This window comes from Coenobita brevimanus, chromosome 65 (assembly GCF_032717465.1).
Source record: "Coenobita brevimanus isolate Jiangsu-jjx chromosome 65, ASM3271746v2, whole genome shotgun sequence".
Taxonomy (NCBI): Eukaryota; Metazoa; Arthropoda; class Malacostraca; order Decapoda; family Coenobitidae; genus Coenobita; species Coenobita brevimanus.
Genome location: NC_137018.1, coordinates 42,467,305 through 42,492,727, shown reverse-complemented (window position 1 = coordinate 42,492,727; position 25,423 = coordinate 42,467,305). Strand labels below are relative to the sequence as shown.

General features: G+C 44.2%; 1 protein-coding gene across 1 annotated transcript; it reads left to right on the top strand.

Moving 5' to 3' along the window:
- Positions 1–914: 914 nt before the first annotated feature.
- Positions 915–23,824, top strand: LOC145404984 (ubiquitin-like modifier-activating enzyme 1). The gene is made up of 7 exons (XM_080276487.1): positions 915–1,079; positions 4,849–5,269; positions 6,035–6,219; positions 7,194–7,316; positions 15,178–17,151; positions 21,485–21,595; positions 23,726–23,824. Exons 1-7 carry the CDS (start codon positions 915–917, stop codon positions 23,822–23,824), a joined length of 3,078 nt encoding a protein of 1,025 aa, XP_080132613.1.
- The last annotated feature ends 1,599 nt before the right edge of the window (positions 23,825–25,423 follow it).

Sequence of the window (25,423 nt, the reverse complement as noted above, 5' to 3'; positions counted from 1 at the left end):
ACTGTCGATTTTGGTTTTCAGTCTGTAAACAAACCCTATGTCATTTAATTCGTGTACTTATTTGAGTATTATGTCTTATATCGACTTGTGTGACTTTCAAGCAAAATTAATAGTATTTCAGTGCAATGACGTATTTTTCTTTTATTCTTGCTAATGAAGGGACTCATATATACAACTTACGGAAGCCTTTACTACCGAAGGATTAAGAAAGGTTATATTTGGCCCCTCCACTTCGAACACAAGTCTGGAGAAAGCAAGAGTAGAAAGATTACATACTCCAGCTACATGGATTACAGTCTTACCATCTCGCACCGCACAGTATTAATAACGATAGACACAACGTTTATATCATCATCATTATCATTACCATTATCATCATGATCATCATAATCATTTTTATCATGGCTCTTCTGCTCTTTTTTTTTTTTTTCTTTGATGTGTAATAGCATGAACAGGAAGTAGTACCCTAGGGCAGTGTTTCCTTCTCAGCGTTATCATGCAATTCTTTCACTTAGATGACGTGAGTTTTATCTTATTTTTGCCATTCCCAGATATGATTCAAATTAGGAGAGACTTGGCGAAATGAAAAGGTTAGATTATGGATTTTATTAACGCCTTTACTGTAAGACGTCTCCTCTAAGCTGAATAAAATCGTCGAAAGGGGGAAGAATTGAAATTGGTGAATGAGTTATTGTAGAAACTATAGTGCTGCTGTAAAAGGCGACGACTGGGAGTATTTTTTATTCGACAAGTCCAAAGAGTTACGTGAAAATTTTGCTTACTTAACTTTCCTTTTCAGCATAGATGTGAAGGGAAAGGACTGTGGAGTGGCAAGGAGACGAGGAGGAACAAGAGTTAACATGGAGACCTTAAAAGAAAGGAAGAAGCGAAAGGAAGACATAAACACACGAAAAATGGGAGCCAGCGTGGAAGAGAGAGATGAATCAAAAGAAGTTGGCTGCGACGAGTTGGACGAGTCGCTGTATTCCCGTCAACTCTTTGTTTATGGTGACGTGGCCTCCCGCAAGCTGGCAACCGCGTCCGTCCTCATCTGTGGCCTAGGTGGTGTGGGTGTCGAGGTCAGTATGGGTTATGGTGGGAGGTCGAGGTCAGTATGGGATATGGTGGGAGGTCGAGGTCAGTATGGGTTGTGGTGGGAGGTCGAGATCAGTATGAGTTATGGTGGGGGGTCGAGGTCAGTATGGGTCTCCGTGTGTCACTGGAATGACAGTCCCTCAGGTGTTTGTGAAGCTCATCAAAATAAGACTCTAAAAAATATGTATAGATGGTTTATGTTTGTGAGTTGTGGCCAAGATTTCACAGGTTTGAGCGATGTGTGACAAACTAGGTGGCCTATTTATGAGGGAGTAAATTACCACCAGTCGAGCAGGTCGGTACTCCCAAGGTGGATGGAAAGCTGATGGGAGGGAGAGCTGGAGCTCCCGTTTCATCAGCCCTCGAGATTAGCTTCTGACAATCCCCCTTTGCTGAATTCTTTCAGTGTTTCAGTGACACAGAGAGTAGGCCAGCATACACTTCAATACAAGTTCCTCTGTCAACACCAAATTACATGCACATTGCACATTACTCTTCTTATTCAAAATTAAAACAAAAGTGGCTTCAGTTCAACAAGCCTCGGAGTCCCCAGGAGGGAGACCATCAAAGCCCCTACCATCCGCCCCTTTCCCGGTGACAACCAAACAAAATGCCTGGAATTACTGTTATTCATTTATGCAACATTCGCGGCCTTTTCTCTAACTTTCTCTCTGTTGAGCACCAACTCGCCTCCTCTAAACCTCAACTTCTCTTCCCAACTGAGACTCAGCTGTCTGAGACGACTGATAGCAAACCTTTCTCAGTATCCTCCTGTTTTCTCTCTACCCATTTCAAAGCCAACTGTGGCTGTTGTGTATATGTACGCAACAACATATCTTGCTCTCGTGTTCCTGAACTTCAATCTTCTGAATTCTCTACTCTCTGGTTTCGGCTCTCCTGTCATTCTCTGATCAAATATATCTGTGCTGTTTACGTATCCCCTAATTATACTATGAAAAATTCTTCGACCATCATACTTCCAAGATGGAACAAGTCCTATCAATGTCTCCTTTCTCCGAAATCTCCATTCTAGATTTCAATTTCACCAGCACCATTGGTTCTCCTTTCCTTTCACTGATCCACCTGACAAACAGGCCTACATCTTTTCTAATCTTAATCACCCAAAGCAGCTTGTACAGCACTCTACGCGTATCCCTGACCGCCTTGGAGAGAGTTCCAACACGCTTGACCTCTTCCCTACAACTAAACCTTCTGCTTATGCTGTTAATCTTTCCTCTCTGCTGGGCTTCTCCGATCACAACCTTATCACCTAAATCTGTTCTGTCGCTCCATTAAAACCTGTGGACCCTCCCAAGATGTGTCGGTTGTGGCACTTTGGAGCTGCTGATTGGGAGGCCCTCAGGCAGTACCTCTTTCCATTTTTCCTGGAATGATTATTGCTTCCATGACCGAGAGCCATCTCCGTGTACCTTGCACATTACAGAGCTTATTCTCTTGGGCATGGAAGCATACATTCTTTTCTCATATTTTATCTGTAATGTAAAAAAGCTTTGATTTAATCACGTTTGTTCTAATGCTGTCCACAACAAGAAGGCCTACAAAAAGGTACTGGAGCCAGCCTACCACTGAATCTCATCTCTCTAATGTTTCTGCCCGGAATCATGCCAAGTGTATTCTTTGCTCTGCTAAAAATAATTTCATTCGTAGTAAATGCTCTGAACTCTCCAACACGAATTCTTCCCGCTCCTTCTGGCACCTTGCCAAAAACCTTTCCAGCGTCTTTACATCATCATCCTTCCTTCCTCTTTTCTACTCTGATGGATCTGTAGCCATTTCTCCTTCTGATAAAGCATATCTCTTCGTTCAGACGTTCTCCTCCAATTCCACCTTAGACGATTCCGGTGCTGTTCCTCCATCATCCCCCCCCCCCTTCCGACTTCCTTATGGCTTACATTAAAATTTCTTCAGTTGATGTATTTCCTGCCATCACAGGCCTCAATACTAACAAGGCATAAAGACCTGATGGAGTCCTTCCCGTTGTCCTCAAGAACTGTGCTTCTGCACCTACACCCTGCCTAGCTAAACTCTTTCCCTTTTGTCTGTCAACTTATACCTTTCCTTCTTGCCGGAAGTTTGCTCTCATTCAGCTTGTCTCAAAGAATGGATGACCATTCCTATCCATCTAACTATCAATCAGTCACTTTAACATCCTGTGTTTCAAAAATTTTCTAGTTTATTTTTAACAACAAAATTTTTTAAAGCTTCTTTGATATCACAGCTTTCCTTCTGATCGTCAATATGGGTTCCGCCAAGGACACTCCACTGGGGATCTTCTCACCTACCTTTCAGACTCCTGGTCATCCTCCTTTCAGGACTGTGGTGAAAGCTTTGCCATTGCGCTTAACATCTCAAAGGATCGAGTTTGGCATAAATCTTCAACTTCCAAACTGTCCTCTTAAGTTTCTCTCTTTCTATCTGTACCGTCATCCCTAGCTTCCTTTCCTGTCGTTCTGTAGCTGCTTTTGTAGACGGCAACCGCATATCTCCTAAAGCTCTCAACAGTGGTGTTCCTCGGGACTCTGTCCTGTCACCAAATCTCTTCCCTTTTTTTCAGCAATGACCTTCTATGTTGTACATCTAATCCTATCTGCTCATACACTGATGACTCCACCCTTCACCTTGCCACTTGCTTCCCGCAGCGTCCATCTCAGCAGTTACTTCAACAAACAAGGGATGAGACTATGGCACACCTAATGTCTGACTTGGCTCATATCTCTGGTTTGGGTAAAAGTAATGTTGTTATTTTTATTGCATCAAAAACTCATTTCTAACATCTATCAACTCGTCAGAATCTTCCATAGGAGTACCCTCAAGTATTAACAATATCCAGCTCAGTCCTGCATCATCATTAAACGTACATGAGGTTCCATTCTCTCTGGATTTATCTTGGAAAGGGCATATTACCTCTCTTGTAAAATCTGCTTCCAAGAGATTGGGAGTGGCAAGCCGACTCCAGCCCTGCACAGTTGTCGACTTGATACACGGGTTTTATTCGCCCCTGTGTAGAGTACAACTCTCACTTGTGGAGAGGCTCCCCACATACAGCTCTTCTCAACAAGGTGGAGACAAAGGCTTTTCGTCTCATTAACTTTCCTCCTCTTACTGACTCCTTTCAACCTCTGTCTCTTCGCCGCACAGTTGCATCTTTATCTTTATTCTATCGCTACTTCAATGGTAACTCCTCCTCTGGACCATATGCTTGCATCCCTCCACAGCCACGGGTTGCCTGCAGCACTCGTCTAGCGAAAAACTCTCATCCGTTTTTTGTCCAGCTCTCTAATACAAAAGTTAAGCGTTACTCCCAGTCCTTCATGTATGCAACAGGTCAACTTTGGAACTGTCACTCTCTGTCTGTATTTCCTGTTGCCTATGATCTCTAGTCTTTGAAACGCAGTGTGTCCAGGCATCTCAAAATAAACAGATCCTGAATTTGGCTCTGTGTTATCTTGTTTATGTTTTTTTCCTGGAGGGAACAATTTGCTGGCTCCTGGCCTTTGGTTCCTTCTTCCTTGCATTAAAAAAAAAAAATAGAGAGTGAGACACTTATGGTTCATCTTGCTTTTTAGGTCTTTCCCATCGTGTGTGTGTGTGTGTGTGTGTTGGAAATATAGTTATAATGATTAATATATATATATATATATATATATATATATATATATATATATATATATATATATATATATATGTACAATATTCTTATTTCATCGTGATATTTCAACTTACGTCTCCCAGGTGGCCAAGAACGTTATCCTGACTGGTGTGCGTGAGGTGGTGCTACATGACCCAGAGCCAGCCACGTGGGGAGACCTGGCCACGCAGTTCTACCTAACCGAGGCTGACCTGGGCAAGAACAGGGCGCTGGCGTGTGTCGGCCGCCTGGCTCAGCTGAACCCTAACGTCACAGTTAATACCACCAATGATCCCCATTATTTTACTCCCGGTGCCACAACTGCTGCTGCTGCAAAGAAGGAAGAAGGTGCAACAAGTACTTCTGAAAGAGTATATGGGAATACAAATTATAATGCTTCGACGAAGGATGAAAATGAAGAAGGCAGTAATAGCTCTACCACTGATACCATCATTATAAGAGACAGCCACCAAAGTGCCCTTACAACTGAACTTCTGAAAAAATTCACAGTCGTAGTTTTAACAGGTAAGAAGTTTTAATTTCACACACACACACACACACACACACACACACACACACACACACACACACACACACACACACACACACACACACACACACACACACACACACACACACACACACACACACACACACACACACACACACACACACACACACACACACACACACACACACACACACACACACACACACACACACACACACACACACACACACACACACACACACACACACACACACACACACACACACACACACACACACACACACACACACACACACACACACACACACACACACACACACACACACACACACACACACACACACACACACACACACACACACACACACACACACACACACACACACACACACACACACACACACACACACACACACACACACACACACACACACACACACACACACACACACACACACACACACACACACACACACACACACACACACACACACACACACACACACACACACACACATATATATATATATAATCAACCATTACTTTGCTGTTTGTTGGTACTTGGGGAGCAACGTCATGTTATAGCGCCAGTGAATTTTAAACTGGTATCATTATCGTATTTTGAAGTGGAAGATGTCGAAAATATTACTGCGAGAGTTATGTTACATTATACTTAGAGTTTGTCTCCTTCTTTCATCTTTTGTTTTTTCCTTTTTTTCCCTTCTCATTATGTTTGTCACACAAACTGCATTCTGTTTTGGCATCATCGTCATCGTCAGAGTCTGCCTTGGAGGAGCAGGTGTGGGTGGACAGTGAATGCCGACGACTAGGAGTGCGATTTATAGTGGCGAATGCCAAGGGTCTGTGTTGTCAGGTCTTCTGTGACTTCGGGAACAGATTTTACGTTGCTGATCCATCCGATAGAGAGGTGGCCTCCTTCCCCATCATGGATATTACTTCTGAGGTAAGGAGGTTTGGGGAGACCCAAGTAAAGTCAAAGGTACTGTTGGCGACTAAAGTCCTGTCGCCATTCCGACTTTTCTCTCCAAGGACTTTGAAATCAGCAGGCGACACGTATAACGCTGATCTAGGACCAAATAAAGTCATGTATCAGTTGCTGCGGTTTCACAAAGGCCGATTTTCAAAGTCTGTAGAGATGCAGAAGTGATAAGACTTCTGTCTCTTATGATACAGCATGGAGGAGTAAGGCAGAGGGAAAGAGACTACAAAGCAGGGAAAGAGATGCAGATAATATTTCTGACGGAAGGAGGTGCAGTATTACTTCTGAGGTAGATGAATTGAGTGGGGGTAAGAAGTGAGGAAAGGAATATAGGAAGGTGAGTAGGTTTAATGGGAGTCTGATAAGGCTGAGAAAAAAGCATAAGGGTGAACAGAGGGAAAGAGAGATGAAGCATGGGAAGAGAAAGTGAGTTGATTAATTGTGGTAAGGATGCTGCGGGAATAAAGGCAAAAAGGCAAAAGTAAGGGAGGGTTAACAAAAAGAAGGAAACCAGAGGGAACGAGAAGGTAAAGTAATGAAGTAGATTATGAGGTAAAAATTTTGAGATTGTCGTTGTGCATGTTTCAGGCTCATCTGGAGGTGAACACGGTGGTCTGAAAGCTATAGTTGCCATTCTGCAATCCACCATTCACCTTTCGGGGTGATGTTTGTATTGCCATATAGCAGTGCCACTGTGTGAAGGCGTCCCTTCCCAATTATAGTAATACTTCAGAGTTGAAGTTGCTGAATAAGGCTAAGGAGAAGGCAAAGAAGATGAAGAGGTAAAACAAGAAGATATTGAAGAGGAAGAGAAAATAAAACAGGAAGAAAGCTATTAAGGTAGTTATTCAGAGAGAGAGGTTTAAAGAGAATTTTACGCATTGCACGTTGATGTATCCTGCCTAACTCCTCTGGTGATTGGCGTTATTCACACCCAGGCTGAGGAGGGCGTGTTAACTGTGCCCCCGAAGACCTTCCATGGGCTGCAGGATGGAGACCACATCACCTTCAGTGGCATCAGAGGCATGATGGCACTCAACGGCACCACACGCCAGGTCAAGGTGCGTTCACGAGACGGTAAACACTTCACTCATTTTTTTTTTTTTTTTGTACCAACAATCTCCTTCAGCTTAAGAGAGGCTTTTCGAAATGGAGGCGACAGACACAACCCTTATCAACCCGTTCATTGCTAGATATTTTTCTTAAGTCTAACATAATAGTGTATGGGTATCGTATCATTTATAAAGGCTCCAACATGCCTGCATGCGTCGGCCTTTGTCACCTAATGGCTGCTCTCGACGCTGCTCGATCTCGGGCAGCCACCCTATGCAGTCCCTTATCCCTGAGTTCACACTCTGTGACCTCGTCCCAGGTCTTTTTTGGTCTTCCTCTCGCCACCCTACTACCGACGTTCACACATATCACCCTCCACACCCAGTTGTCATCTTCCATCCTCTCCACATGTCCAAACCATCTCACTCTTCCCCTCCTCATCACAACACCGATACATTCAAATGCCATCCTTCTTCTCAGCTCTTCAGTCACAGTCCTAACTCCCCAAGCCTCGTATTCAAGGACGCACTGCACATCCATCTAATCATCGTCATTTCTGTACGTATGAACCTATGAATTTCCTCTTCCTTTACTGTCCAGGTTTCATTACCACGCAGCATTACGCTCCAAACACATGCTGCATATAAAGATCCCTTAACAATGAGGGAGTGCCCTCTCACTGTTAGAAGAGGCAACTGCTCCGTGAACTTCCTCCAGCCGCTCCTTACCCTAGCCAGAGAGCTAGCTACAGCCCCACCTGTAGCATTTAACATGCCCCCCAAACAAAAAACTCGCCCACACACCCAAGAAACTCACCAAGATGATCAATTCTTTCTCGCCTAACAATCTCTAAACGCTCTCCCCGACTCACGGCACACATGAAATCAACATTATTTCGCAGCCCACCACTAGTTCCACTACATCTCTTATGCACCCACTTATCACAAACATTGCACAACGTGGAGCTGCATCGCACGTCCTTGTGGCAAACCGCACATAGCCACACACCATCTGCTTTGACAGTACCGCCACCAGCCCTACATATTATCACTTTTGTTTTATTCTCATTTACTCTCAACCCCTTGTGCCCCATTTCATCTCTACATTTCCTGATTTTTCCTCCGTCTCCCTTTCAATCTCTGCAGTCAACACCAAATCATCATCATACAATATCTCCCGTGGGAGTCCATTTCTAAAATCATGTGAGAGAGCTTCAAGCACCATAACAAACAATAATGGGCTCAAAACTGACCCCCTGATGCACGCCAGCATTCACGGAAAACTCGTCACTCAAATCTCCATTCACTCTCACCTGGGTGCGAGCACCTACATGCATAGCCATAACCACTCTAACCAGCCACTCCTCAGTTCCAAGCTTTCTCATTACTCCTTAAGAAATCTCTGAATTCCCCTCTCCAAATAAGCAAAAACAAAGTACCAATCCCATTTCTTTCCTAAATATATTTTCCTGAAGCCGTCAGACAGTGACTATGGCTTCAATTTGCCTGGCATAAACCCAGACTGCATCTCATCAGTATTTACTCTTTCTCTAATCATACCTTGTAAGACTCTCTCCATTACCTTCATTTTCTGTTCCAAAATTTCTATGCGTCTACAATTGACTCTTTCTAGGGCATCATCTTTACCCCTATACACATTTAAAATCACACTCTGCAACCAGTCGTCTGGGTCAACACACTCATATATAACTTAATTTATCTAATCAGTAATTAAACCCACTCCTAGATCTCCTGAGGCCTTGAACGTTTCAGCAGACATATCCATCGCCTTCCCCAACTTTTTTTTTTATGAATGGAAGAAAGAACCAAAGGCCAGGAGCCCGGAAACCGTTCCCTCAAAAAAAAAAATAAATAAAAAAAAATAAAAAAGAGAGCCAAATTCAAGATCCGTTCATTTCCAGATGCCTGGACACACTGCGTATGAAAGACTGGAGATCATAGGAAGTAGGAAATACAGACAGAGGGAGACAGTTCCAGACTTGACCTCTTCCACAAATGAAAGACTGGAAGTAACGGTTGACTCTTGCATTAGAGAGTTGGACAGAAAATGGATGAGAGTTTGTTGCTAGACGGGTGCTACGCGCCCGTCGTAGAGGTGGAGGGATGCAAGCAGACAGTTCAGAGGAGCAGTGACCATTGAAGTAGCGATAGAAAAGAGATAAAGATGCAACAGTGCAGCGAAGAGATAGAGGTTGAAGGGAGGCAGTAAGAGGAGGAGAGTTAATGAGCCGAAAAGCCTTTGACTCCACTCTTTTGAGAAGAGCTGTATAAGGGGAGCCTCCCCACACATGAGAGTTGAACTCTACACAGGGGCGATTAAAACCTTTGTAAAATTTCAACAACTGTGCAAGGGTAAAGAACGTATGGTGTCGGCTTAGCACACTTAATCTATTGGAAGTAGATTTTACAAGAGATGTAATATGATCTTTCCAAGATAAATCCCGAGAGAATGAAACCCTATGTATGTTTACGGATGATCCAGGATTGAGCTGGAGATTATTAAACGTTAGTGGGTATTCCTGTGGAAGATTTTGTCTGGTTGATAGTTGTAAGAACTAAGTCTTTGATGCATTAAAAACAACAAGATTACATTTACCCCAGTCAGAGATACGAGCCAAGTCAGACATTAGGTGTGCCATAGCCTCATCCCTTTTTTGCTAAAGTAACTGCTGAGGTGGACATTGCAGGAACCGAATGGAATGGTGAAGGGTGGAATCATCAGCTTATGAGTGGATAGGATTAGAGGAACAGCTTAGGTCATTCATGAATGAAAGGAAGAGAGTTGGTGATAGGACAGAGCCCTGAGGAACGCCACTATTGACAGATCTAGGAGAAGAATGGTGGCCGTCTACAACAGCTGCTATAGAATGACTAGAAAGGAAGCTATAGAAGGCGCAGATAGAAGGATAGAAACCGTAAGAGGACAATTTGGAAATTAAAGATGTATGCCAGACTCGATCGAAAGCCTTTGAGATGTCGAGTGCAATGGCAAAACTTTCGCCAAAGTCCCGAAAGGAGGCTGACCAGGAGTCTGAAAGGTAGGTGAGAAGATCGTCAGTGCAGCATCCCTGACGGAACCCATACTGACGATCAGAAGGGACGTTGTGATAGGAAAGATGCTTTAAAGTTTTTCTGTTAAGAATTGACTCAAAAACTTTTGAGACTTAGGATGTTAAAGCGATTGGGCGATAGTTAGAGAGTTGGGAATAGTCACACTTCTTTGGGACTGCCTGAAAGAGAGCAAATTTCCAGCATGAAGGAAAGGTATAAGTTGATGGGCAAAGGTGAAAGAGTTTACCTAGTCAGGGTGTAAATACAGATCCACGGTTCTTGAGGACAACGGGAGGGACTCCATCAGGCTCTTATGCCTTGTTAGTATTGAGGCCTGTGATGGCAGAAAATACATCAGTCAAAGAAATTTTAGTGTCAGCCATGAGGAAGTCGAGGGGGGAAGTGATGGAGGAACAGCACCGGAATCATCTAAGGTGGAACTGGAGGAGAAAGTCTGAGTGAAGAGATCTGCTTTATCAGAAGGAGATATAGCAACAGATCCATCAGAGTAGAAAAGAGGAGGGAAGGATGATGATATAAAGTTGTTAGAAAGGTTTTTGGCAAGGTGCCAGAAGGAACGGGAAGAATTCGAGTTGGAGAGTTGAGAGCATTTAGTAATGATGAAATTATTTTTCGCAGAGCGAAGAACAGAGTTAGCATGATTCCGGGCAGAAACATACAAAAGATGTGATTCAGGGGTGGTTTGGCTCCAGTTTATAGGCCTTCTCCTTGTTATGGACAGCATTAGAACAAGCGTGAATAAACCAAGGCTTTTATGCATTAGTCAGAGGTTATGAGAAGGGACTGTATATTTCCATGCCTGAAAGAATAACCTTCGTAGTGCGCATGGCACATTCAAATGGCTCCCGGCCATGGAAGCAATAATCATTCCAGGGAAAATCAAAGATGTACTGCCCGAGGGCCTCCCAATCAGCAGCTCCAAAATGCCACAACCGACGTTTCTTTGAAGAGTCCACGGGCCGTACTGGAGCGATAGGACAGGTTAATAAGGCTATGATCAGAGGAGCCCAACGGAGAAGAAAGATTAACAGTGTAAGCAGTTGAATTAGTTTTAAGGAAGAGGTCAAGTATGTTGGAACTCTCTCCAAGGCCGTCAGGGATACGAGTAGGGTGCTGTACAAGCAGCACTAGGTCATTAAGGATAGAAAAGATGTATGCTTGTTCACCAGGTGGATCAGTGAAAGAAGAGGAGAGCCAGAGGTGGTGGTGATCATTGAAATCTAAAATGAAGGTTTCAGAGAAAGAAGAAATGGATAGGATGTGTTCCATTGTAGAAGTAAGATAGTCGAAGAATTTTTCATAGTCAGTAGAATTAGGGGATAAATAAACAGCACAGATATATTTAGTCAGAGAATGACAGGAAAGCCGAAGCCAGAAAGTAGAGAATTCAGAAAAAACAAGTTCAGGAACATAAGAGCAAGATAAGTTGTTGCTACATAGACACAACAGCCTCCTTTGGCTCTGAAATGAGTAAAGAGAAAGTAGGAGGATACAGAAATGGGTTTGCTATCATTTGCCTCAGACAGCTGAGTCTCAGGTATGAAGAGAAGGCGAGGTTTAAAGGAGGAGAGGTGATGCTCAACAGAGGGAAAGTTAGAGGAAAGGCCGCGAATGCTGCAGAAATGAAGAAGTCAGTCGGATAATGGTTCCAGGCAGCTAGTTGTGTCGTCACCGGCACCGGAAGAGGGGCGGATGGTGGGGCATTTATGGTTCCCTCCCCCCCCCCACCTGGGGACTCCGAGGCTTGGTTATTAGATGCCTTTTTTTTTTTTTTTTTTTTTTTTAAGGAAGCGTAGTGTGTCATGTGCATGTAGTATGGTGTTGACAGTTAGAGAAACTTGTATTGGAGAGAATGCTGGCCTACTCTCTGTGTTAGTGAAACACTAAAAAAGTTCAGGAAAGGGGGATGGTCAGGAACTAGTCCCCAGGGCTGATGAAACGGGGGCTCCAGCTTTCCTTGTCACCAGCTTTCCATCCACCTTGGGAGTACTGCCCTGCTCGACTTGTCATACAGTCTTCTCCCTTCAAACTGCACCCTACCTATTGCCCCGCTCACAGTAGCAGCATCAATCAAAGACCTAGGGCCAAACAATGGATCCGTTGACTCCAAACCTTCCCTGTTCCAATCGAACTCTTCATTCAGTAACCGTTTATAATGCTTTCTTCAGGCGTCTTTAATATGCTCACTGTCCACCAGTACCTTTCCTTCATCATTTTACACACTCTGCTCACCTGTGATATCATGGTGTTTCCTCTTCATCTGATTTGTCACCTTAAATACTATATTTTTCCTTTCAGCACTATTTAAGTTATCCAGTAAAGTCTGCGAGATTCAGATTTTGCCCTATATACTCTTTTCTAGCCCTAGTTAGCAAATACAACACAAAAGTCTTCCAATTGAAGGCGTTAAGGAAATAAAAAGAAATAGTGTTAACCCTATTCAGTCAGCAGATGTATTATATTTTTTCTCATATATTAGTGTTTGAAAGATGTTCTTTTCGAACTGGGGCATGACGGCATTCAATGGCACCGTCCTTTTCGAACTGGGGCATGACGGCACTCAATGGCACCATCACCTCCCCCCTTCGGACTTCCTCATGGCTGACATTAAAATTTCTTCAGCTGATGTATTTTCTGCCATCACTGGCCTCAATACTAACAAGGCATAAGGGACTGATGAAGTTCCTCCTGTTGTCCTCAAGAACTGTGCTTCTGTACTTACACCCTGCCTAGGTAAACTCTTTCGTCTTTGTCTATCATCTTGTACCTTTCCTTCATGCTGGAAATTTGCTCTCATTCAGCCTGTTCCAAAAAAGGGTAACCATTTCCAACTCTCTAACTATCGCCCAATTGCTTTAACATCCTGCGTCTCAAAAGTTTTCGAGTCTATTCTTAACAGAAAAATTTTAAAGCATCTTTCGTATCACAACGTCCCTTCCGATCGTCAGTATGGGTTCCGTCAGGGACGCTGCACTGGCGACCTTCTCACCTACCTTTCAGACTCCTGGTCATCCTCCTTTCGGGACTTTGGCGAAAGTTTTGCCATTGCTTTTGATATTTCAAGGGCTTTCGATCGAATCCGGCGTATATCTTTAATTTCCAAACCGTCCTCTTACGGTTTTTATCCTTCAATCTGTGCCTTCACCTATAGTTTCCTTTCTGTTTGTTCTATAGCTGCTGTTGTAGCCGGCCACCGTTCTTCTCGTAGTACCATCAACGGTGGTGTTCCTCAGGGCTCTGTTCTATCATCAACTCTCTTCCTCTTTTTCATCAGTGACCTTCTAAGCTGTACATCTAATCCTACCCACTCATACGTTGATGATTCCATCCTTCACCTTTCCATTCGGTTCCTGCAATGTCCGTCTCAGCAGTTACTTCAGCAAACAAGGGATGATGCTATGGCACACCTAATGTCTGACTTGGCTCGTATCTCTGACTTGGGTAAATGGGTCAATGTAATCTTGTTTTTAATGCATCAAAGACTCAGTTCTTACACCTCTCAACCCAAGAAAATCTTCCACAGGAATACCCACTAACGTTTAATAATCACCAGCTCAATCCTGCATTATCCTTAAATATACTTGGGTTTCATTCTCTCGGGATTTATCTTGGAAAGATCATATTACATCTCTTGTAAAATCTACTTCCAAGAGATTAAGTGTGCTAAGCCGACTCCGTACCTTCTTTACCCCTGTACAGTTGTCGACCTGATACACGGGTTTTATTCGCCCCTGTGCAGAGTACAACTCTCACCTGTGGGGAGGCTTCCCACATACAGCCCTTCTCAACAAAATGGAGACAAAGGCTTTTCGTCTCATTAACTCTCCTCCTCTTACTGGCTCCTTTCAACGTCTGTCTCTTCGTTGCACTGTTGCATCTTTATCTCTTTTCTATCGCTACGTCAATGGTCACTGCTCCTCTGGATTGTCTGCTTGCATCCCTCCACCTCTACGACGGGCTCGTAGCACCCGCCTAGCAACAAACTCTCATCCATTTTCTGTCCAACTCTCTAATGCAAGAGTTAAACGTTACCCCCAGTCCTTCATTTACGCAACAGGTCAACTGTGGGACTGTCTCCCTCTGTCTGTATTTCCTACTTTCTATGATCTGCAGTCTTTCAAACGCAGTGTGTCCAGGCATCTCGAAATGAACGGATCTTGAATTTGGCTCTCCGTTGTATTTTTTTTTTTTTTTTTTTTGAGGGAACGGTTTCCGGGCTCCTGGCCTTAGGTTCCTTCTTCCTTGCATATAAAAAAAAAATGACATTCCAAACTCATGCCGTAGCACACGATACGTCCATAACGGCTCTAATACATCTTCCCGCCGTCCTCATGTAGCCTCCATACTCAAACCTGTTTCATATCAAGGCTTCATATCACTGGCCACCTATTTTTATTGAGCCACTTTGGCATATTTTCCATAGATTTTAAGAGCCGTGTTCTGAATCTTCCTATTTCTTGTGAATGTGGGAAAATAGACTAAGGTGATGATGATGTTTTCAGCATTTATATACAAGATCAGAGAGAAAGAGAGCAGTGGTAGACAAGGAGCTTCAAAGAAATGGTATAAGGAGTCAGATTGGTAAGAAAGGAGACTGCCAAAAGAAGAAGCAAACTGTGGTGAGTTAGAACGAGTAAGAGGGTTGGGAAAATATACAAGATTTATTTTAGTAAGGATAGTGTAAGATGATACACAGAAATTGAGAAAGCTACAACAATAATTAAAAACACCGTGCCAATAGTGCTGAAGTCATACTGATGTTGGTGTCCTGTGGCAGGTACTGGACGGACAGCGACTGATGATTGGCTCCACAGTGAACCTCGGTGAATATATGGGTGGTGGAACAGGGCACGAGGTGCGACAAGGAAGGACTTTCTCCCACCAGCCCCTCTCATGTACCATGTCTCACCCTTGCATTGTGCCACTTGACTTTAATAAGCCAGGTCGAGGTATCCTACTGCATCTGGCCTTCTTGGCACTGCACCATTACATTGCCATCCATGGCGCACCACCCCGCCCTTGGCACCGTAACGATGCTGACAATTTCCTCTCTTTATGTCACCAACTGCGACAGGAAGGCTTTGGATGGGAGGAGAATGAAGGTGAGGGAGGATCAGAGCTGGGTGTGGAACAGATGCTGCTGCTGCAGTTATTTAGCTATACAGCATCAGGGGCTGTTGCTGGGATTGTGAGTGTGGTTGGGGGTGTGGCAGCAGGGGAGGTGGTTAAGGCATGTGCTCGAAGATTTTCACCCCTCACTCAGTTCCTCTACTTTGATGCCCTGGAGTGTTTACCACAGGGCTCTTCTGGAAAGGACCAAGTGCTGGATGTGGACACTGTACCTCGAAGGAACAGATATGATGGAATGGCGAGTGTCATAGGGTGGGGTGTGGTAGAGGAGCTCCTGGAAATGCGGGTAATGGTTGTGGGGGCTGGGGCGGTGGGCTGTGAACTAATGAAGTGTCTGGCATTGTATGGGGTGGGAGCAGGGGAAGGAGGGAGTGTCACGCTCATCGATCATGATCTAATAGAGCGTAGTAATTTATCACGACAGTTTCTTTTTCGATCATGGCATGTGAGGCGGCATAAGGCTGAAGTAGCAGCAGAAGCAGCTCGGGCTATTAACTTTGAAATGCATATAGTGCCGCTGCGATTGCAAGCAGGAACTAACAGTAGCCATATATTGGATACCAGCTTCTACGAGCACCAGCACACAGTTTTTGCTGCTGTGGACTCTGCTGAAGCCCGTCGACACCTGGACTCCCGGTGCCGGGTGGCTGGGGTGCCACTGATTGAATCAGGAACACATGGCACCCGGGGCAACACCACAGTGGTAGTGCCTCATCTTACTGAGCTCTATACCTCTTTGCAGGTTGCATCTGGCACCAGTGCTCTTGCCTGTACATTGCGGAACTTTCCAACCACAGTGGAGCATTTGATACAGTGGGCACAGAACCTACTGTTTGAGGAGTTCTGCCTGATACCCACTCTTGCCTCACGCTATCTTTCTGGCACACTTACACTTACACAGTTGCAGCTAGAGGGTCCGACGGTTGTTGAGGGCGTGAGAACTATACTGATGAAAGCTCCACACAGCTTTGAAGAGTGTGTGATGTGGGCAGCACAGCGCCTCACCTATCATCACAACACAGATATCTTAGATCTGTTACATCATTTTCCTCCTGACCTGACCTTACAAGATGGCCATCATTTCTGGTCTGGAGCACGCCGTTGCCCCTGCCCTACTCCACTGGACCCCAATAGTCCACTGCACTTGAAGTATGTGCATGCTACTGCTAATCTCCGGGCAAAGGTGTTTGGCATTCCATTAGAACAGGACATAGGCCGGACTCGAACCCTACTAACTAGAGAGGCGGGGCAGGCAGCGGAGGATAGGGAAGAGAATATGAAAGAGTTGCCATCCTTCAGTGCATTACCTTCCCTCTTTCTAACATTTCTAACCTTAGATAAAGACGACTCTTTGCAACTTGACTATGTAGTGGCTGGGGCACAGCTGCGCGGTGCCAACTTTCACATCCCTCCTGGTGACCTCTTCAGCCTTCGTAGTGCAGCTGGACGCATAACTCCTGCTGTCGTGACCTCTAGTGCTGTAGTGGCTGGTTTGGCTTGCTTGGAGCTGCTGAAGGTAGCACAGCACTACAGTTGTCTTGAAGACTACCGCAATGCAGAGTTCAACCTCGCACTCGCACGCTACTGCCTCACATCCCCGGAGCCGCCTCCAGTCAAAATGGTGAGACCATGATGGTTACAGAAGCAGGAAACTGGTGAGATATAGTTACAGCATAGCCTGCCTTCCTCACAAATTGCCTTCGGAACTATGACACTTATCTCGCAAATTATTAAATATTATAATATACCCTTTTGCTGTCTTTGCATTGCATTTTTCAGTGTTGTAAATTTCATTATTATTCTCAACAGTTATAGCAGATCACACCCAAAATGTAACTTTATTTCGTTTTTTCCTTAAGCTTTAATGGCATGAATGCACTCTGAAACCCACTGTTTATTTCCAGTTCGTGTATGGTAATTTTTTGCTGTACAATTATAAAATAATACTTGCTGAATGTTATGTTTGTGAGGTAGTGTTAGGATTTTGAAGGCATGGTTAATGTGTGAATGACTGTGTGGACCATATCACTGATATGCTTTTTCATACTGTTTTTATGCACAGTTTCTTTTTTTCTGGATTCTACTTCACGTCATGTTATAGGTACAAAATTAGGTTGATGTGATTATATATGTATGTATATAAGTATTTGTGTTGCAGATAAACCCTGAAATTATTTAGAACTAATTTAAAATAGTCAGAACAATATCTACATCCATTTTCACCTAGCATCCAAACTACTAAAACAATAGAATATTCTGGTCAACTCTTAATTCATTCAAATATAACTTTAACAAGTCATCACCCATTCCCCGACTGAAATATTCAGACGATAAAATTACAGATGACCCGAGCAGTAAAGCGAGTATCCTTGCCAGCACATTTGCCAAAAATTCTACGTTAGAGGAAGTCAGCCAGAACGTCCCAGTACTAGAGCTTAAGATATAGACTAGATATGTAAAATCCATGCTAGACAATTTACCAACCAACAAAGCTCCACGCTCAGATGGAATTCTTCCAAATGTTTTGAAAAAGTGCTCCCCAGAACTTGCTTCTGTTCTAGCCAAATTATTCAGACTATGCATGCGTTCTTCTTCATTCCCTAATTATTGGAATGAAGCCAATATCCACCTAATTTCGAAGAAAGGAAGTTCCTCTGACCCCTCTGATTAATAGCTATCACATCTTCTCTTGGTAAAGTATTTGAAATCGTAATGAATAAGCACATAGTTAAGCATCTTAAATTCAGTAACTTCATTAGTGACAGACAGTATGGTTTTCGCCGCGAGAGATTCACCATTGATATACTTAATTCTCCTGACTCACACAATCCATCAATCAATTGACCAACATGGAGAAACTAATGCAGTAGCCCTTGATATTTCTGAAGCCTTTGACGGAGTTTGGCACCGTTCCCTGCTATCCAAACTCCCTTAGTATTTACTAACGTCTTTTGTTCCTCTGATTTCCTCATATCTCAGTGACAGAAAGATAAGAGTAAAGTAGATGATGTATATTTTCAATTTCCACTCAGTTAGCCCCGGCGTGCTACAAGGATGCGTTCTGACTCCAACCCTATTCCTAATTCATATTAATGATCTCTTATCTGTCGCTCACAATCCCATCCATTTATATGCAGATGACTCAACACTTTACAGTTCATTGACACTTAAACACACAATGACAGAGTTATTATCTCTAACTCACAACTCAGTACAGCTGTCTTCATAAATGAAGACTCATCTAGGATCACTAAATGAGGACAAAATAACCTTGTCTCATTTAATGCTAGTAAAACCAAATATATACAATTCATAAGTAGACAGATATTGCCAGATTCCTATATTAGCCTCAATGCTACTAATATTCCTGTCTCCAAAAGTATTGAAATTCTCGGTGTTTCACTTAACAATGACCTCAGCTGGACCTCTCATGTCAGATCACTTGCTAAAACCGCCCCAGAGAAACTTGGATTATTGTACAGAGTTCGTAGCTTCTTCAATGACGAGCAGTTGACTATAGTTTATAAGAGTCATGTGCGCCCTTAGCTGAAATATTGCTTACCCTTGTGAAGTGGATGTGAGAAGGTTGCACTAAAGCAACTAGTCAAAATTCAGAACAAAGCTGTTAGAATTATTAATAACCTTGCTATTACATATAAACTACCTCCCCTACATGTGAGAAGGAATGTTGCCTCCCTTGCATTATTTTACAGATACTTTTATGGCAATGCTCAGACAAAGTTGCGTCTACTGTGCCACCTCTCTATGCCTTCCCCTGTGCTACATGGGCATCTGGTAGCGCTCATGACTGGAATGTCAACTGCCATACTGCAATTCTTCCACCTATCAGAAATATTTCATTCCCCGAACTGCATCTCTTTGAAACACGCTTCCCCAGAGTTGTTTCCCCCAAAACTTCAACCCACAGTCATTCAGGTCCAACTGTTACAGATTTTTTATGAATGGAGGACACCAGTAATCTGGTGTATGGATTATTTTTTTATTCATTTGGTTTTCCTTCCTCTGTTCTGTTATTAAAAAAAAAAAAAACAAACAAACAAAAAACTACTTGCATCAAACGAGTCTGGGAAAAACTATATTTATGCTAATTTAGCTAAACATTTCAGTGAAAACTAGTTTCAAAATACTCAATTGAGAGAACTATGTGTTCGTGGTATTTGCATGCCAGACAGGTGGTGGCTGGTGGCTACCAGCATCCACCCACTTGAAGTTGTGTTGCCCACTTCCCTCACCTTTTTCATTCATTCTCAGTGGCTGCCCTCCTCTCTTCCTATTTCTCCCATCCATTATGTCACTTTTTATTACGTTTGCTTCCACGTCAGTTGGCCCAGCACTGACTGACAAGCCTAATGGTTTCCTATAACCTAGGGAACCATTTACAGTGCTGAGTGGCAATCATATAACCAAAAAACAGAGTGAAGTGGAGGTTACTATGGTGCCTCTGTTAACCGGATGGAAAGACACATGTGGTATCCACCCGGGAACCAAACCTCCATACCTTTCCCCGCGCCTCACTGTGGTGAGGCACTATCTACCACAAGGGAACATAGGTTCACTGCACAGATGGCCCTGCAGGGACGGTTTCATGCTTGTGATTGATGGGTCTGATCGGCCAGACAGACCGGGGTTACTGAACAATAATCTGCCACTGCCAGACATCCGAAAATTATGTGCCGAAACAAAGTGTGAGGCACAGCATGAAACTATTTTCATTCCTGCTGGCTATGGAAGTTATAAACTAAGATTATTTTATTCATGCATGGTGTGTCATGCCCGTTGTGGTACTTGACAGCCACCTTATCATTCAGACAGCAACAACAGTCGGGTCATGTTTATTTTATTTGCATTTGGTTCACTGGTTCATTACCTGAGAACCTTGGTTGCCGTACTTATTATATAGGGCGGCTTGTTCGCTGCCATTTAGAAGATGTGAGCTGTCAGACGCATAATACAGTGCTCCAAACTCCATTGCTAAGATAATCAACAGGATTGCTTTCTCCAGCTCACCAGACCACACTGATTAATCGGGAACAGAATGTGGATATAAGTTTTTACAAATACCGAGTGGAACGAGAAAAAAAAAATCTTATTGCAACATAATAACATGAGAGTACTATGCTTTAATTCTTCAGGAAATGAAAGACTCTAATGCTTCCGAAAAGAAAAGCACTGTACAGTATAGTACACTAGAAGCAGTGTCATGTTAATGAAGCCTGTGGTGTTCAGGAACAGCAAAAATAGCAGAAATGGATTTCCCTACTACTTGTCCTGCTACTGAGATAATTTTAACTGAGGCTCCAGTAAAGATTTTCTAAAACTAGTTGCGTCATCCAAAACTATTGCTGGAACTAGTTTGAACTAAAAAGCTCAGCAAAAACTAGTTTTATTTTCGACAATATCCTTTGGTGCAACTAGTTTTGCTTAGGCAGTGGTAGTTGTACCACAGTATTCTGGTTTTAAGATGAAGCTTGTTCAAACTAGTTTTTTTTATTGGAATATATATATATATATATATATATATATATATATATATATATATATATATACATACACAGTATATAGATAGACAGATAGATAGATAGATATACTGGTATACAGATAGATAGATAGATAGATATACCGGTATATAGATAGATATGTGTGTGTGTGTGTGTGTGTGTGTGTGTGTGTGTGTGTGTGTGCACGGTAATACAGGCATCTTTAACTGATCCAATGTTCCTTAAATTCGCATTACCGTCATAGCACTTGAATAACGTCCAGCTCACTCTCTGATACTCTATATTCCCTTTTCATTAGATTCCTCCATTTCACAATCTTTTTGTCCTGGTCGCATGTCTCTTAAACATCCGTTTCCTTTGCATCCTGCCTGTCACTTACTCAGTCACCTTACTATTTTGTAAGTCCCTCACCATCTTTCTGTCTTTCGCCCTCAGTACAACGGAATAGAATGGACGGACTGGGACAAGTTCGAAATAGAAGGTGACATGACCTTATGTGACCTCATTGACTTCTTCCGCCTCCAGCATAACCTCCAGCTGACCATGGTGTCCTCTGGCAACTTTACACTACACTCAGATTTTCTTCCAGTCCATGAAAAGGAGAGAAGGAAAAAGATGAGGTGAGAGACTGAAATATCAGAAATTACTGTAAGTAAAGTAAAAGGTATGTACATTTTTTTTTTTTTAGTGTCCTTGCTGATAGGGTTAGTACAGAAGTTTAAGAAACAAGTTAACAGGTGAATACTTACCAATGTGCTCGTCATCTAGGGTGCATACAGTGGCAGTGGGAGCGGTGTCCTGTGTTAAGGGGCAACCACCAGCTGGATTTTCCCAAGTAGCCCCACCACTGAGAAAATGCAAGAGAACTGCAATCGACAGTGTGTAAGTAGACGGAAGGATAGACGGAAAGAATTGTTCCCTGGTAATTGATTCAACCTCGGAGCAGACTTTTGTGAGGCCTGATGTGTTAAATCATTGGTATCTGCCTGAGCTATCAGAACAACTGTGTAGTGTAACTGGGCACCGCGCAGAACTGAGGGAACCCCTGTATGTCCGGATTGAAGTGGCAGGGCAAGAGGCTATTCTTCCAGTCTACGTGGCCAACATGGAGGATCCTTGCCTTTTGGGTCTGGACTATCTTATGTCTATGGGATGTGAGCTGGACTTCTGCTCCATGAAGCTGAAGGTTCGAGGAAGGTTGGTTCCCATCATGACAGTGAAACGTACCGGCTCTGGTGGCAAGGTGAGGGCACTCCGCACGACAGTGATACCCCCAAAATCAGAACTGTTGCTCCAGTGTAAGGTGAGTGGCTCTTTTGACAGCTGTCTAGGGGTAGTGGAGCCTGATGTACAATGCAAGAACACAAAGGCTGGAGTGACGGTGGGGGAACTCTGGTGGAAACAGGTGCAAATGAAGTGCCGGTTGTGGTGGCCAGTTTCTCCCATGAACCACAGAAGAAGATCAACGAGAAAGAAACTGTGGGGCTATGCCGGTCGGTGGACCCTGAGTGGCACCAGAGGAAGGCCTGTAAAAGAAGTGTAGTCAAAGAAGATGGGTACCTGCCAGACCACTTACAAGACCTATTTTCAAGGAGTTGCCAATGCCTGGATGGCTCACAAGTGCTCAAGTTGAGGCAGCTGCTGATGAAGTTTGCTGATGTCTTTTCCAGCGGAGACCTAGACCTGGGATGCACTGGCCTGGTGGAGCATTGTATAAACACTGGGGATCACTGCCTGATTAAACAGCCGGTGCGGAGGACGGCGCCACCCCAACGGCAAGAAATGGAGAAGGTGAAGGAGAATCTCCAAAGTCAAACGGTAATAGAAAAGTCCAGCAGTCCTTGGGCATCAACAGTGGTTCTGGTAAGGAAGAAGTATGGCTCAGTAAGGTGCTGTGTAGATTATCGAGCCCTGACTGATGTGACAGTGAAGGATGCATACCACTTGCCTAGAAGTGATGATATCCTGGGTGCTCTGTCAGGTGCTAAGTGGTTCTCCACCCTAGACATGAAGGCTGGATATCATCAGGTCAAGGTTGCAGAGAAGGACAAAGAGAAGACAGTCTTTTCATACGGGCGGGGTTTATGGCAGTTTAAAGTGATGCCATTTGGCCTATGCAATGCCCCAGCTACAACTGAGCGTCTCATGGACTGTGTACTTGAAGGCCTGTGCTGGCAGACAGCTCTCATCTACCTGGACGATGTAATTGTGTTTGGACGGACTTTCGACCAGACGTTGGAGAGGCTGTTGGAGGTGTTGAACAGAATCCGTGCAGTGCACCTCGTGCTGAACCCCAAGAAGTGCTACCTACATCAGAAGGAAGTAAAGTACCTGGGACACATTGTAGGCGACAGAAGCGTCCATACTGACCAGAAGAAGGTGGCAGCTGTGGAAAACTGGCCAGTTCCAACTTGTGTGAAGGCACTACGGAGTTTCCTTGGCTAGTGTACCTACTACCAGCGTTTTGTCAAGGATTTTGCAACAATAGTTGCACCTCTGCACAAGCTGTTGCAGAAAAGGCAGAAGTTTGCATGGACAGCAGGGACTCAGAAGGCCTTTGATGAACTCAAGCATGCTTTGACAAACTCTCCAGTATTGCCGTACCCAGATCAAAATCAGCCATATATCTTGGACTGTGACGCTAGTGACCATGGTACTGGTGGAATCCTGTTGCAGAAGAAGGATGACAAGAAGTATGTGGTGGAGTATTACAGCAAGAAGCTCGGCCCACCGGAGCAGAACTATTGTGTGACCGTAAAGAGCTCGTGGCAGTGATGGAGAGCCTTGATTTCTTCCATCCCTGCTTGTATGGGTCGTACTTCATCATCAGGACAGACCATGTGGCACTGAAGTGGCTGAAAACACTAAAAGAATCCTGAAGGACAACTGGCATGCTGGCTCGAGAAGCTAGACCAGCACAATTATAAGGTGCAGCACTGTCCTGGGTGGGTACACGGCAATGCTGACAGCCTGAGTCGTCGGCCTTGTGATCCAGAGTGCTGGCAATGTAGTTAAAAAGATCATAGTAAGAAATGCAGCTGTACTGCAGTGACAAAGCCAACGTCAGATGAAGACGACCTGAAGAGGATGCAGATGGGGGATGCAGATATACAACCAGTGCTAGAGTGGCAGCAGCGGAGTACAGTGCGACCATCTTGTAAAGAAGTTTCCAGGTTAAGCCCTGCGACCAAGAGCTACTGGAGTCAGTGGGACCTTCTTCGTTTGAACATCGGACTACTGGAGCGTCAGTGGGAGACACCCAATTGCCGCAGCAAGTATTGGCAACTAGTGGTTCTGAAGATGAGGTCCGAGATCTTGGATGAATAACTTGATCACTAGTGGGCACCCGGGAGTGAAGAAAGCTCTGAGCCGGCTGCGACAGAGGTTCTACTGGATTGGCATGCATCAGGATGATGAAGAGTGGTGTCGGGCCTGTGATGTGTGTTGTGCCAAGAAGCGACCCAGGAAATGTGATTGTGCCCCTCTTCAGCTGTACCAAGTGGGTGCACTGATGGAAAGAGTTGTGATGGACACTGCTGGACCTCTGCCACTCATTGAACTAGAGAACTGGTATTTATGTGTTGCCATGGACTACTTCACAAAGTGGGCAGAAGCCTATGCTATCCCCGATCAAGAGGCTGTTACTGTTGGTCAGGTGTTGGTTGACGAGCTTTTCTGTCGTTCTGGGATGCCACAAGAGCAACATTCAGACCAGGGTAGAAACTTTGAGTCTGCTGTGTTCCTTGAGCGCTGCAAGTTACTGGGGATCAAGAAGACCAGGACGACCTCACTAAGGCCACAGTCAGATGGGATGGTGAAGAAATTCTACTGGACCCTGGGACAAGAACTGGCCAAGCACTGCATAGATGAACAAACAGAATGGGGCCAGAAATTACCTGTGTTGCTGATGGCATATCAGTCTGCATCCCATGAGTCTACCGGCTACATCCCTGCAAAACTGATGTTGGGCCATGAGTTACCGTTACCTGTTGGCTTGTGAATGGGAAGACCACCTGTTGAAGAGCTGCCTACAGACACCATCGGCTATGTGAAGCACATTCAGGAAAGGCCGGCTGAGGTACATCATCAAGTGCGAGGAGCCCTTAAGTTTTCAGGAGAGGTGATGAAGTGCAAGTATGATGCCAAGGCAAGTGAGGTGAGCTTCAAGGATGGTGACCATGTTTGGTTATACAATCCTCAACAAAAGAAGGGACAGTCACCAAAGCTGCAGAGCCCATGGGACGGGCCTTGCACTGTGTTAGACTGTCTATCAGCCGTAACGTATCGGATTCGGGGAGGCAGGAAGTCTCACCCAAAGGTAGTACACGTGAACCGTCAGTGGCAGTACCATGGACCAGGACAGTACGGCTGGGA

Coding starts and splice junctions, on each gene's coding strand:
- LOC145404984 (XM_080276487.1), top strand. CDS start 915: ATGGGAGCCAGCGTGGAAGAGAGAGATGAATCAAAAGAAGTTGGCTGC. Junction 5,270..6,034: donor CACAGTCGTAGTTTTAACAG/GTAAGAAGTTTT, acceptor CGTCATCGTCAG/AGTCTGCCTTGGAGGAGCAG. Junction 7,317..15,177: donor GCACCACACGCCAGGTCAAG/GTGCGTTCACGA, acceptor GTCCTGTGGCAG/GTACTGGACGGACAGCGACT.